This window comes from Triticum aestivum, chromosome 2B (genome assembly GCF_018294505.1).
Source record: "Triticum aestivum cultivar Chinese Spring chromosome 2B, IWGSC CS RefSeq v2.1, whole genome shotgun sequence".
NCBI lineage: Eukaryota > Viridiplantae > Streptophyta > Magnoliopsida > Poales > Poaceae > Triticum > Triticum aestivum.
In genome coordinates this window covers 212,852,110-212,867,513 of record NC_057798.1, presented here as the reverse complement: position 1 = coordinate 212,867,513, position 15,404 = coordinate 212,852,110, and the positions used below count along the sequence as shown (strand labels likewise).

The 15,404-nt window shown below is 48.6% G+C and overlaps 1 protein-coding gene across 2 annotated transcripts; it reads right to left on the bottom strand.

Moving 5' to 3' along the window:
* Positions 1–11,574: 11,574 nt before the first annotated feature.
* LOC123044410 (uncharacterized) lies at positions 11,575–15,067 on the bottom strand. Of its 2 annotated transcripts, none has more exons than XM_044467139.1 (6): positions 14,907–15,067; positions 13,461–13,549; positions 13,189–13,353; positions 12,889–13,106; positions 12,028–12,558; positions 11,575–11,940 (listed from the first exon to the last, which is right to left on the bottom strand). In XM_044467139.1, exons 2-6 carry the CDS (start codon positions 13,545–13,547, stop codon positions 11,853–11,855), a joined length of 1,089 nt encoding a protein of 362 aa, XP_044323074.1. In that variant the 5' UTR covers positions 13,548–13,549; positions 14,907–15,067; the 3' UTR covers positions 11,575–11,852. The 2 variants fall into 2 exon arrangements, with proteins under 2 accessions (XP_044323074.1, XP_044323075.1); XM_044467140.1 differs by having other exon boundaries at positions 13,468–13,549; positions 14,907–15,066.
* Between the last annotated feature and the right edge of the window lie 337 nt (positions 15,068–15,404).

The window sequence follows — 15,404 nt, the reverse complement described above, 5'->3', positions numbered from 1 at the left end:
GGGGCTTAGCTGCGACCCCGTACTCGCTTGAGTTAAAAAAGCATTCCGAGTGGAGAGCAATCCTCCCACTCGGGGTCTTAGCTGCGACCCCGCACTCGCCTATGTCGCAAAGATCCTCTGAGCTGCGTCACAAGTACAACGTACACTCCATCCTGATCCACAAGGACGACGAGGTGCCAATCGAGCAAGTTGTCGGAGCTGCATCACAAGTACAACGCCCGCTCCATCCTGATCCGCAAGGACGACGAGGTGCCAACCAAACACATTGTCGGAGCTGCATCACAAGTACAACGTCCGTTCCGAGTGAGAAGGCAAGTTCCATTCAGAATAAAAAAGATCTAAAAGTGGTAAAGGCAAAGCCACCATATTTAAGGAAAAACCAAGTTTAGATAAATCCAGCAAAGTTCGGAACCACAGGCAGAAGTACTCAGGCATTAGGCCTGAAAAAGTTTAACGGTTACAAAATCACTCGGCATTCCGAGGCAAATAAAGGTGAGGCATAAAGTTTGTTCACTCGGCAGGAGGAGGGCTTGCTGGCTCGACGAAGCTGTCAAGGTCGATGTTGTCTGTGATACGAGTGGCAGCATCGATGAAGATCTCCATGAAGGACTGGAATTGGAGCTTCTTGGTGTTGGCAACCTTTAGAGCCGCCAGCTTGTATTCTTTGACCTCCTTGCAATGGACTCGGACCAAGGACAAAGCCACATCGACGCCACAGCGAGCAGACGACTTCTTCCACTCTTGCACTCGACCAGGGATTTCATTTAGTTGAGTCATCAGGGACTCAAGATCATTCTGGAATTCTGCTCAGGGCCAAAGCTTCGTGTCAATCCGCAACACTGCCACTTTTAGACGAGCAAGATAATCTATAGCACTGGCAAGATGAGACTCCAATCGCAGCATGTTCATCACAACATCAACCTTGATGGGAGAATTTATGGGGTCTAGGTCCATCTCGATCTTCCCAGTCTCTACATTGAAGTCTTGACAAAATTTTGCACGTCCAAAAAAATGGTGAGTCGACAGTTGCAAATCAGTCGAACAAGAGAAAGTACCTTCAAGCTTCAGGAGCATCTTCTCAGCGAGTCTTCCTAGATAAGCCTCTAATTCACCTCTCTTTTGAGTGAGATCTCCAACCTTGTCGGTCAGGGTCTCCTTGTCCTTCTTCAGCTTCGCAACTTCTTTGTTTGCTTCGGTAACAGCAGTCTTCAGCTGGGCGTTTTCTTCTTCTAACTTGCTGACTGAAGCCAGCTTCTTGTCAGCAAGTTCTGTTTTCTCTCGCGCCTCCCTCTGTGTTGCGGCAAGGTCAAGTCCTTCTGCTCTAGGGCCTGCTTCATTTTGACTAAAGAAATAACATTCTTCAGACGAGCTTGGAGTTGACGGTTTTCACTACGCAAATTTGGTCGAGTGGAGTCACTCGGTTCAAAAGACTAAAAGGGGAAAACATAAGGTGGACAGTCGACGAGTTATTACCTCCCATAGTAGCAACATCCTTGGCCTTTTGAAGATTCTTCTTGGCTAGCTCCAGGTCGAGGTTGAGACTGATCTGCTTCTTCTCCAGCTGAGCAAATTGGGCCCCGAGCTCACAAGATTTCTGCAATCAACAAATAAGACACCAGTCGACAGAAACAAAAGTCAATCACAACAGAAAGTGTTCTAAGACTACTAGCGAATCAAACATTCAACAGTAGTCTCAGGGACTACACCCAGTGGGTGCACTTGGCATGCCCCCACTGGTCTGATTTACCACTCGGCATGGTCTGCCCAGCACGAGTATATATATATATATAAAAGAGAGATTCTCAGACCCCGGCCGACTGCCCGCAGTCGACCATGGTCTCGGGGACTACACCCAGTGGGTGCACTCTGCGTGCCCCCACTGGTCTGGACCCCACTCGGTTCAATCTATTCTGCCGAGTGAGAGAACTATGAAGAGACATTTGGTAAAGACCCCCGCTGAATCAAACATTTGACGGTGGTCTCGGGGACTACCCCAGTGGGTGCACTATGCGTGCCCCCACCGGTTCAGAGGTACACTCGACTCGACCTAGTCTACTCAAGAGGAAGAACTATTCAGCTAAAGTTAAAATACCCAGTGGGTGAGTGGATATAAAGTGCAGACTCATGATAGATGCACATAAAAGGTTCCAAAACGCTCATCCAGGGACATCTTATGGATAACAAAGAAGCAGTTTCTTTTCAATCAGAAATCAACTCACCTTGACATTGATCTGCAGAGCAGAGCTGGCATCGTTGGCAGCCTTGCTAGCCTCATGCACCACCTTTATTTGGTCCATCACAATTAGTGAAGATGCTAATGATGATGATCATGAAACTTCAGATCAAGTTACTACCGAACCTCGTAGGTCTTCCAGAGTAAGATCCGCACCAGAGTGGTAAGGCAATCCTGTTCTGGAAGTCAAGTTAATAGACCATGATGAACCTACGAAGTATGAGGAAGCGATGATGAGCCCAGATTTCGTGAAATGGCTTGAGGCCATGAAATCTGATATGGGATCCATGTATGAAAACAAAGTGTGGACTTTGGTGGACTTGCCCGATGATCGGCAAGCCATAGAAAATAAATGGATCTTTAAGAAGAAGACCGACATAGAAGGTAATGTTAATGTTTACAAAGCTCGACTTGTTACGAAAGGTTTTCGACAAGTTCAAGGGGTTGACTACGATGAGACTTTCTCACCCATAGCGATGCTTAAGTCTGTCCGAATCATGTTAGCAATTGCTGCATTTTATGATTATGAAATTTGGCAGATGGATGTCAAAATTGCATTCCTGAATGGATTTCTAGAAGAAGAGTTGTATATGATGCAACCAGAAGGTTTGTCGATCCAAAGGGTGCTAATAAAGTGTGCAAGCTCCAGTGATCCATTTATGGACTGGTGCAAGCCTCTCGGAGTTGGAATAAACGCTTTGATAGTGTGATCAAAGCATATGGTTTTGTACAGACTTTTGGATAAAAACTGTATTTACAAGAAAGTGAGCGGCAGCTCTGTAGCATTTCTAATATTGTATGTGGATGACATATTGTTGATTGGAAATGATATAGAATTTTTGGATAGCATAAAGGGATACCTGAATAAGAGTTTTTCTATGAAAGACCTCGGAGAAGCTGCTTACATATTGGGAATCAAGATCTATAGAGATAGATCAAGACGCTTAATTGGACTTTCACAAAGCACATACCTTGATAAAGTTTTGAAGAAGTTCAAAATGGATCAGTCAAAGAAAGGGTTCTTGCCTGTTTTACAAGGTGTGAAGTTGAGTCAGACTTAATGCCCGACCACTACAGAAGATAGAGAGAAAATGAAAGTCATTCCCTATGCTTCAGCCATAGGTTCTATCATGTATGCAATGTTGTGTACTAGACCTAATGTCTGCCTTGCTATAAGCATAGTAGGGAGGTACCAATGTAATCCTAGAGTGGAGCACTGGACAGCGGTCAAGAACATCCTAAAATACCTGAAAAGGACTAAGGATATGTTTCTCGTTTATGGAGGTGAAAAAGAGCTCGTCGTAAACGGTTACATTGATGCAAGCTTTGACACTGGTCTGGATGACTCTAAGTCGCTAACCGGATACGTATTTTTATTAAATGGAGGAGCTGTCAGTTGGTGCACTTCCAAGCAGAGCGTCGTGGCGGGATCTACGTGTGAAGTGGAGTACATTGCTGCTTCGGAAGCAGCAAATGAAGGAGTTTGGATGAAGGAGTTCATATCTGATCTAGGTGTCATACATAGTGCATCGGGTCCAATGAAAATCTTTTGTGACAATACAGGTGCAAGTGCCTTGGCAAAGGAATCCTGATTTCACAAGAGAGCCAAGCACATCAAGAGACGCTTCAATTCCATCTGTCATCAAGTGTCGGAAGAGGACATAGAGATTTGCAAGATACACACAGATCTGAATGTTGCAGACCCATTGACTAAGCCTCTTCCACAAGCAAAACATGATCAGCACCATAGCTCCACGGGTGTTAGATCATTACTATGTAATCTAGATTATTGACTCTAGTGCAAGTGGGAGACTGAAGGAAATATGCCCTAGAGGCAATAATAAATTTATTATTTATTTCCTTAACTCATGATAAATGTTTATTATTCATGCTAGAATTGTATTGACCGGAAACTTAGTACATGTGTGAATACATAGACAAAACATATAGTCCCTAGTATGCCTCTACTTGACTAGCTCGTTAATTAAAGATGGTTATGTTTCCTAACCATAGACATGTGATGTCATTTGATGAACGGGATCACATCATTAGGAGAATGATGTGATGGACATGACCCATCCGTTAGCTTAGCATTGTGATCGTGTCAGTTTCATTGCTACTGCTTTCTTCATGACTTATACAAGCTCCTCAGACTATGAGATTATGCAACTCCCGAATACCGTAGGAACACTTTGTGTGCTACCAAACGTCACAACGTAAATGGGTGATTATAAAGGTGCTCTACAGGTGTCTCCGAAGGTGTTTGTTGGGTTGTCATAGACCGAGATTAGGATTTATCACTCCGTGTTTCGGAGAGGTATCTCTGGGCCCTCTCGGTAATACTCATCACTATCAGCCTTGCAAGCATTGTGACTAATGAGTTAGTTGCGGGATGAAGTATTACAGAACGAGTAAAGAGACTTGCCAGTAACGAGATTGAACTATGTATGATGATACCGACGATCAAATCTCGGGCAAGTAACATACTGATGATAGAGGGAACAACATATGTTGTTATGCGATTTAACCGATAAAGATCTTCATAGAATATGTAGGAACCAATATGAGCATCCAGGTTACTCTATTGGTTATTGACCGAAGACATGTCTCGGTCATGTCTACATAGTTCTCGAACCCGTAGGGTCCGCACGCTTAAAGTTCGATGACGATTGGTATTATGAGTTTATGTGATATGATGTACCGAAGGTTGTTCAGAGTCCCGGATGTGATCACGGACATGACGAGGTGTCTCGAAATGGTCGAGACATAAAGATTGATTTATTGGACGACTATATTCGGACACCGGAAGTGTTCCGGAGAAGTTTCAGATAAAACCGGAGTGTCGGAGGGTTATCGGAACCCCCGGGGGAACTAATGGGCCTCGATGGGCCTTAGTGGGGAGAGAGAGGGGCGGCCATGGCAGGCCACACGCCCCCTCCCCCTTGAGTCCGAAAAGGACAAGGAAGGGGGGGCGGTGCCCCCCTTTCCTTCTTCCTCTCCCTCTCCTTCCTTCCCCCTCTCTCCCTTATGTGGAAACCTACTAGGACTTGGAGTTCTAGTAGGATTACCCTCTTGGGGGGGGGCGCCAAGGAGGGCCGGCCGGCCTCCCCTCTCCTCCTTTATATACGGGGGAGGGGGCACCCCATAGACACACAAGTTGATCTTTAGCCGTGTGCGGTGCCCCCCTCCACAGTTTTCCACCTCGGCCATATCATTGTAGTGCTTAGGCAAAGCCCTGCGCTGGTAACTTCATCATCACCGTCACCACGCCGTCGTGCTGACGGAACTCTCCCTCGGCCTCAGCTGGATCTAGAGTTCGTGGGACGTCACCGAGCTGAACGTGTGCAGATCGCGGAGGTGTCGTGTGTTCGGTACTTGATCGGTTGGATCGCGAAGACGTTTGACTACATCAACAGTGTTACATAACGCTTCCGCTTTTGGTCTATGAGCATACGTGGACACACTCTCCCCCCGTTGCTATACATCACCTAGATAGATCTTGCGTGATCGTAGGAATTTTTTTGAAATTACTGCGTTCCCCAGCAGCACCTGGTTGGCTGGCGTTCTCCTCCTTGAAATCCTGCCCCTCCTTCCCGTATTCTTCTGAGGCACTTCTTCATCGTTGTCTGGAAGTTCAATGATGTCTTGTGGGGCTGACAGAATTCAACCATAAGAGCTCAGTGGGCCGATAGTCCAACCGACAAAATAAGCACAAGATTGCAGAATCTTACCCGCTTTGGAAGTAGTCGCGTCTTCAGTTTCTTCATCATCATGAGCCTTGTCAATGTCCATGGGGGTCCCAGAAGTTGCAGCACTGAAAGATTCAGAACTCACTCGGTCAAGCAGAAGTATGAGTCGACAGTAAAATACAGAAAGACAGAACACTTACGCAGAAGCGACAGGAACATCCATCTTGATCCTGGGCAAGGTATTTTGAGGCTTTGAAGGGACAACCTTGGGCTGCTTGGCGACCTTTTCAAACGGCTCCGGAGTCGAAGTCCGAGTGTGTTTATGCACTTGGGTGCTTGGAGCGGCTGCCTTGTTGCGCCCATCTGCAGGATCGTGAGACTGTTTGGATCGGCGCTCTGTGCCGGGTGGTGAGTCGACCTCTTCTTCATCGTCCGACTCATCACTCTCTTCCTCATCGTCATTGTTGGGGGATTGCCAGTCGGTACTCTTGTCCGTGCTCTCCGCTCCCTCCTGGGCTTGCTCCTTGTTCGGCATTGAGTACATCACGGTATAAATTTGCAAAGCAAGAAGTTAAACAAACATCAGTCGGATTCAAAGATGGTTGCAAGTCAGAATGAAAAGACACTCGGTAATAAGGATCAAACATTGTCTCGCTGACTTTCGGCGTCAAATGGGACAACTATTCTGGACCCCCTGGGGTTGTCCTTGTTTCCAGTAATGCCCTTCAGCCACTGGGCCACCGTCTCATCAACGACCTCCTCTGGGTGGACCTGAGCGGTATCATTGGAGCCCGAATACATCCACATTGGATGATCGCGAGCTTGGAGTGGCTGGATGCATCGACTGAGAAACACTTCCAGTAAATCCATGCTAGTCACGCCCTCACGGACAAATTGGACTACCTGCTCGACTAGCATGTTCACCTCTACTTTCTCCGTTGCAGACACAATCAATGAAGAAGGTTGCTGGACTCGATCTAGGGTGAAGGGAGGAAGACCGGTCGACTGACCGGGGGTCAGAATATCTTGGCAGTAGAACCAGGTCGACTGCCATCCCCTAACTGACTTGGGAAGTGTCATAGGGGGAAAAGTACTCCTAACCCTCATTCGAATCCCTAAACCCCCGCACATTTGAATCACGTGCGTCCTCTCGTCAGTCGGATTCGCCTTCTTCATAGATTGGGAACGGCAAGTGAAGATATGTTTGAATAGACCCCAGTGCGGTCTACAACCCAAGAAGTTTTCGCACAGAGAAACATATGCAGCAAGGTATGTGATAGTGTTGGGAGAGAAATGGTGAAGTTGGGCACCAAAAAGATCAGGAAACCCCAGAAGAAAGGATGCGCAGGCAGAGAGAAACCACGGTCGACATGGGTTGCGAGGAGGACGCGCTAACCCTCCCGTGGTTGAGGCTCGATCTCGTCCCCCGGCGGCCTCCAAGACCCATTGGTGATCAAGCCCGCGGCGGCCAGATCCTCCAGATCTTATTTCCTGAGTGTGGACCGAATCCAGTCCCCCTGTATCTAGCCGTGCGGCAATCCGGACCTCGACGACGACCCCCGACTCGTCTTCTTGCCCTTCGTTGTCGCCGTCGCCTTCTTCGCGCGCTCCAAGGTCGTCGTCTTGTCCTTGACCATTGCGGCGGACTGCGCACGGGCGGGGCGGCAGCGTCAAGGGTGGAGGAGGACGCAATGGAGAAGCAGAGGAAGAGGAAGGGGAATAGGACGCACTGTGCAAATGCATCGGCCTCGACGCCTTTTATGAGCCTGCTTCCGAGTGGTTGACTCGTGGGCCTGAGGAGTCCTGTCAAATCCCGCAACAGTCGCGTGCCCGATACATGGTGAAAAAGGTGGTGCAAGAATAGAGGCGCCCCTGTCTATCCGTCCTGTTTACTGTGGCGCGCTCTATCAAGCGTGCTTCCCCAAAGTTTTGAATCCCGTGAGATCCGGGAACCCCGGTAACCAATCGCGCCGAAGATTTCGCACCATATCAACACTCGGAGACTGCCAGTATAAGTTCATTCGACGACCTCTAAATTGATCAAGGCGACTGAAATGAAGTCGAAGTTTCGGTATGATTCTCGAACTCAGTAAGAATGCCTATGAAGCATAAGAGTCGGAACAGGATCAACTTCAACTCTCTTTTCACTCGGACCTCAATCCATTCGGGGGCTAACGACGATGCCATGGACCTAGGGTAGGGTCATAAGCCTGACCTATACGCCCTACCCAAGGTCACTACCCTAGAATCAAGGACATTCAAAGTATAGCAAGAGACACCGACTGAAGTAGAGTGCAATCCACTCGACCAGTTACCCCACTCGGATACCCCCAATATCACTCGACCAAGATGAAGTCATTCAACCATAAAAGAAACCACTCGGAGTACAGAAGACCTAGAATCACTCAGGATGGCAACGGTCAAGTGTTCCCTCCGTAGTCTTAAAGATCATTAATAGCACTTTATAGTTGGCGTTACCAGTAACGCCCTATCTTAATGTACATTGAACCCTGTAACGGGGGACGGCTGGGGTCCTGGTGCACTCTATATAAGCCACCCCCTCCTCTGGGACAAGGGTTCGCACCCCCTGTAACGCATACCCGTATTCCAGTCGACCGCCTCAGGGCACCGAGACGTAGGGCTTTTACCTCCTCCGAGAGGGGCCTGAACTCGTAAACTCGTGTGTACAACCGCGTCGTAGCTAGGGCCTTGCCTCCTCATACGTACCCCCTACTCTTATTGTCAGACTTAGTACCACGACACCGAGCCCGGCCGACGGCCACTCGTGTATCTGCCGGCGAACCGCCGACGGTGTAGATCCGAGTAGCTAGAGGCGGAGTCAGTACCTGCATGCGGCCTTGGCGGGGCCTGTCAGTCAGGTGCCCGGCCAGTCCATGGCATGGCGCGGCCTCCCACAGCCGTGCGAGCTCAAGCCCATCTAGATCCACTCCAAATCCGCCCGCCGGGTCCGCAAATCAGGTGGCCGTGGTTGGGTAGCTCGGGGCATCGAGGGAACGGGGGCTGCGACAAGGGTTGGGCCGAGCGTGCAGCCGAGCTGCACAGCGGCGGCGGCGGCGACGGATGAGAGTGGCGGGGGTGGGGTTGGAGCGCGGGGGGAGGGGTAGAAAAAGGGAGGTTTGCATCCCCGACGGGCGGGCCAGGGGAGGACATGGGCAGGCACCACATGCCATCCGCGTGTTTCGTTCGGCCGCAAACTCGGCCCATATTTGGGCCGGCAATGGATCGAAAGCGGACAGAAAACGGACGACGCTCCGTTTGCGACCGCACGTTGGAAAGCCTACTTTATCCGTTTACCCTCAAACGGACGCGGGCAAACATGATGGGCTACGCGTTAGAGTTGGCCTTAGTTATACATCGGAGGATCTCGTTCCCAAGCCCGTTGTCGGCACTTGCTCCACACCCTGGACCGAGCCCACCTCCCCACGTGACGACAGTCGACGGGTCAACTGGGGTTGCGCTCTTGTCCACTTCCTCAACACTAGTAAATGCGCATGTGCAACACACTTAATATTTAACGAAAAAGGGTTGTCCCCCGCTTTGTATTACAAAGCAACCAACCAATACAACCAACGATAGGTGCTGGGGCGAAAGCAGCACAGACACGCCCAAAAGAACCGAAGGAGAAAGAACAAAAGAAAAAATGCCGACAACGACGGATCGACAGAAAAACGAAGAAGCCTCGCGACCACTGCGCCCACCAGAAATCTCCCACCGAGCTCTAGACTCCGAAACACCGGTACCAATCAACACCTCCAAGAAGGGACGCGATGATGATGACACTGCTGCCAAGGGTTTCCCCGGTACGCGACGAGGAGAGAGGAACGGTAGCCCCCGACGCCCTCCAGGAAGGTCCAGTGGCACCCTCAGGCTCCATCACGTTGGTGTCGGTCAAGCCGACCTGGATTTCTCCCGATCCCAACCTTCACCTCGGGCGCTCCGGAGCTCGCCACCAAACCGACCACCACACTGCGCCAACATGATCTTGAAACTTCCATGTTGTCTCACCACGGCACCACGAAGAGAGGTCTGCACACCAAAGACAAGGAGCCGGGACTAGAGGCAGCAACACCGTCAGCACGTGGGAGGGCTCAACCTCCACCGTCAACGACGGTAGCCGACCGAACGCAATAGCAGGAGCACACCAGGCATGTGGGCCCACAGGCCCGGCCGGGCCCTCATAGCTCATAGGCTCGTAAAGCTCCTGCCTTCGTGCTGCAACAGGCACGCCGTCGGCGTCGCCGTCCTCGGTCCGATCTGCTCCTCCTCCCCACCGCATAGAAGACAACATAGCCGCGCAGGGGGGGCGGCCCGCTAGGACCCAGATGGGGCCCGTAGGGCCCAGATCTGAGCCGGGGGCGCATCGCCGACCACCCCAGGCCACCAAGCTGCCCCGCAGCCAAGGAGCAGCGCCACCACCTCGCCCGCCGCCGGCCACCGCCGCTGGGTCGCCGGACCGCAGCCAAACCGAGGAGCACCGCCGTCGTCCCCTGCCCCGGGAAGAGGAAACGAGTGCGGGGGGCAAGAGGTCCCGCCGCCGCCGGCACCACCCGGACCAGCGCCGGGGGCGACCGCCAGCGACGGCAGGGGAGGAAAGAGGAGTTGGTTGCCGAGGGGGAAAAGGAGGCGCGCCGCCCCGACCACCTCCTGGGGAGGCGGCGCAAGGGGCGGATCCAGGAGGTGGAGGGAGGGGCGGGGCCGGGCCCCGGCGACCGACGGATGGCGGCGGCGCGGGGGCGGAGGACGGCCGACGACGGCGGAAGGTGGGGAGGAGGAACCCTAGCTAGAGCGGCGCGGGGGCTGGGTCAGGAGCGGGTCAGAAAAACCGCCACTGATCACACACGTTAATATTTAGGCAATATATTAATTACACGCGGATATTAGTTATGATATTATTTGTGTATTAATTCTGTGATTAATGCAATATCTGGTATGATATTAATTGTACGTTGAACGCTCGCCATTGAAGTAGTCTAGGTCGTTGAATTGACTTATTTTGATGTCCGAGATAGTTGAATCTGCTTTTTTGAGTTTTTTTATATTGGTATGGATAAGGAAATCTGCAACCGGCTGCAACCGGCCACGGAAAAGAAAAGGCAAGAGAAGTCAACACATCGGGAAATTAAAATCCACCGCATCCGCATCCACTCCCCAGATAAATCATGTTGTTACCAGGAACTCCATTGCCGGCACTGGAGTCGCCTCTCTCCAGCGCCCCGCCTCCGCGACTGAACCCTTCTGATTAAAATGAGGAGCAACTAGACAGGAGCTGCCACCTAACAAAAATTAAATCTCTCTAACGCGCCATGCTAAAAAGCGAAGCGAAATTCATGTTCCACGGATCAACTTCCCGCTAGACAGGAGCTGCCACCTAACAAAACGGCTCAGCTAAATCCGTAGCAACGGCCGTCGGAATCGTCGCCAGCTGCAAGTACCGTTCGCCGTTTTCCTGACCAACGGCACAGCACAACCACATACGTACACCACGCATTTATACTCAATTACAGATACTCATATTGGCCTGAAAAGCTCTACAGAACAGATCCCCATACAACATTCAATGGTGCTGATAACCAGACCATATGAGCTCGTGACCATATACTCCATGTCCCCTAACACTATGGGATTATAGACTGAAAAAGGGGAATGTCACCATACAAGATCATTCCACGTTGTTAAGTTTAAACAGCTGCTGCTCAATAGCAGGCACTCAATATCATTCCGTGCTGAGTTAGAAAAAACAGCTACCAAAATTTACAAAAATAGCAGGGATTAGATCACTATTTAATATTCCAGATCAGAACCAAAACTAAGTCGCCTTTCACAATTGCTATAGAAAGCTGACACGTCAAAATTGCTTCAGAATTTCATACATCCCTCAAGTCCTGGATGGTCCCGTTTCTTTTTGCAAACTACAACTGCATATCTGAGTCACCAGAGGCTTCCCCCTCTGCACCTTGCTCACCAGAAGTTTCCCCCTCCGCACCTTGCGCCTTCGTACTGAGAAAAAGAGAAAGAAGACAGTTAGAAGAAGACAGGAAGTAGGACAATCCACTAAACAATGTAATAAAGCACACAAAGAATTACCCAGAAAAAACTCCTGTGAAACCATCCAATCTCATGAGAATCTTGTTAACATATTCTGGACGGTGCTTAAGAAGCAACATGTCGCCTCCGCAAAGATATTCAAGGTTGATTTCTGTGTTCGGACCAATGAAACGAAGCAATCCGTTGCATTTCTGGTTTAGTTGCACCAGTTTACCACGAGCTGTCCTGTAAGTGTATCCAAAGCGCCGGATATCCCTAGGTTCAGTCCCAAGCCCCTTGTGCATCTCAACTAATGCCAGGCACATTGCTAATATTGCCTCACAAACTTGACGCCAGAGTGTTACCACCGTTGCCTCGTCTTGACTGGGAAAGACAGGTTTAATGCTCCTGAGGCCACGCCCTGTGAGCTTTAGAAAATGCAGAAACCGTTGCCCTTCACCAAGAATGAAAAAGACAGCATCCAGGCAAGCTGTTCCCTCAGCAGTTATGATCAGTGGGTTCACACCGCGAGTAGATACGAAGAAGTCAAATATCACAGATAAGATTGCCTTGGATAATCCAATTGAATTGCTGTTCAAACAGAAAAAAACACATTCTAAGAATCAATGTTATGAGGAAATTTCATTCACCTTCTAACAAGAAACTAAACTGATTACTCATACAGAACACGTGACAGATTAAAATCAAACTATTCATAAGTGACTTGCATATAAACCGTTTTAGTAAAAGATTCAACAACCTACCAATGATCTATATGGAATTTTTAAACTAACTGAAATTCTAAATACTTGCAAAATTATTGAGATGTCAACCTCCAAATAGTACCTTCGTACAGATGCATTATAAGCTTAAAAACAGGTATAAATGTATCGAGGTTGGTCAGAAACTAAATAGACATACATGTTTTGATAGCTGTAGCTGTACTCTGTCTTCACAACATTGACGAAGATATCCCTTGGAAGGTGAAAACCTTTGCATTCAAACCACGGTTCTGTTTCTGAATCATTTTTAGTCATGAGGACTCTCCATCCACCGGTATAACCATCAGCTTCACGGCAAGCAAACTGGACAATAGGACCATCTTTAACTTTTTGTAGCTGCACAATATGATAAGTGTGCTGCAAAGGAACGAATGTGCAATCCAGGTAAGAATAAAATAACATCTAGTATCTAACATAATTCTGGATAAACGTCAGCTACCTTAGCAGCATATGGTGAGGTAACTGGTACACCAGGTCTGCCGAAGGCAAAGCCATTTACACCCATAGATTGCAGCTGAGCGTATCTCAAATGTCTGAGAAAACGCAGCTTCTTCAATTCACTCCGTCTCGGATATGTAGGCAAAGGCGGAAACACAGGCACATCCTGTTTAAGCGGTCAAGCAGAATTACAATATTACAATTGGGCAATTACCAACCTTTCAGCCTCTGTCAACCAGCGTTTGTAATAAGGTTTTGAATGATGTAATTTACTGAAAACCGTGTCTGTCGATGATCCCTGACTCGGCTTTCAGCCTGTTGTTGTGCCGCGGCCAATTTGGCATTGTAGGTCCTTGACATCTCTGAAATGAGAATAGACGTTACCAACTTACTCATAAGCATCTCATAAATGACTGCATATACTGTTGGTATGATAGAAAATGTCAGATGATAACAAAATTTGCGTTTACTGGTGCAATGGCGCTAGTAGTGAATTTAACACTACTTGGCCTACTACCAATGGGGATACAATCAGCACTATTCAATAAGTGAAATTGCAGGACACCATCATACATGCAGATGGCAACTACACAGAACAGACTTGTAGCAATCTGCAACTTCATAAGTAATTGCAAGAATTTAAGCATACAAATAGGCAAATATTATTGATTGTTAACCAGTGACTACAGACCAATAAACTAAATCAATTCCCCACCCAAACAAAACTATGATCATCATTTGCTATGCTTCTAGAACAAAACTATCGAAAGACCCAATTGGATCGGTAGTACATAAGGTAGCTCGAGATAGCTTCCTAATCCTACCACGTTTATGATTATGTCCCAATGTGCACTTGTGTATTTGCCGACCACAGAAGTTTATCCAGGAATTTCGTATGACAGCCATGTAAACACTTACTCAAAGTGTTGCAATCAGCAGACTGTCAACTTAATCATGTAAATGTCAAAAGCTTGAACTATCTGCAAAGTTGCAATATTCTAGATGAACAATAACTAGAAGAGTCAGTTCTACCTTGGAATATGCAATCAACAACTCAGTGTCTGGTTCCATCATAATCAATGGAGCTAACAGGAAAATACAGGTCCCCAGGCACAAGTACTACTGCGCTTAGCACCTCTAGGTTGCTGATGCAGAATGAAACACAAACAGAGATAGATCTGACTATGGTATGACCACTAACAAGCTAAAGTAGCAAGACTCGGGGATTCTTTTTTTGCGGAAACATTGGTAGATCTGACTATGATATAACCACTAACAAGCTAGCTACTTGAGTATTCACCCAAATTAAGACCATGCAGGATAGAAGATTCACCCAGGTTCGCATGCTACACGGCTGTTGGACTCTGCAGATAGCCGTGGGGACTCTAGGGCTCGACGCCGCGCCGCAAAGAACGGAGAAATATCCAACAGCAGATAGCCGCGGGGATTCTAGGGCTCGACGCCGCGCCGCAAAGAACGGATAAATATCCAACTGCAGATAGCCGCGGGGACTCTAGGGCTCGACGCCGCGCCGCAAAAAAGGGAGAAATATCCAACTGCGGATAGCCGCGGGGACTCTAGGGCTCGACGCCGCGCCGCAAAAAACGGAGAAATATCCAACTGCGGATAGCCGCGGGGACTCTAGGGTTCGACGCCGCGCCGCAAAGAACGGAGAAATATCCAAGAAATGAAAGGAGAAACTGGGAGAAGAATGCGGACCTTGCTGTCCTCGTTGCTACCTCCGGCAGAGGCGCCGCCGGAGAAAAACTGAACTGAGAAGTCGCCTACGGTTCGCCTCCGTGCCGTGGCGCCGACACGGCGACACCGTCCCCTCCGTGTGGCGACAGGTACGAGGGTTCTTTTCCTATGGGCGACCACGATTCGGAAACGAGTTAAATACACTCACATTACCTGTATAACTTAGGTAGTAACATAGCCTATTTCAAGAAAATTTTGCTTATGTGGCAAGTAATTATTGAGAGGTGGTAACATAATATGTTATTGTAACATAGCGCTTCACGAGACAAGATGAGTCTATAAGTTAATAAATGAAGTCATCCATGATACTACTATTATATTACTTTGCATTATGAAGGTAGTAACTTAGACTAGTGTCATATGCATGACACTAGTCTAAGTTACTCCCCACTATGACCAGCCTAAACTCACTTTGGTAATTGCATTCTGTCAACCGCAAATTACGGTCATTATGTTAAC

Coding starts and splice junctions, on each gene's coding strand:
- LOC123044410 (XM_044467139.1), bottom strand. CDS start 13,547: ATGTCAAGGACCTACAATGCCAAATTGGCCGCGGCACAACAACAGGCT. Junction 12,559..12,888: donor AGCTACAGCTATCAAAACAT/GTATGTCTATTT, acceptor CTGTTTGAACAG/CAATTCAATTGGATTATCCA. Junction 11,941..12,027: donor TTCACAGGAGTTTTTTCTGG/GTAATTCTTTGT, acceptor TCTTTTTCTCAG/TACGAAGGCGCAAGGTGCGG.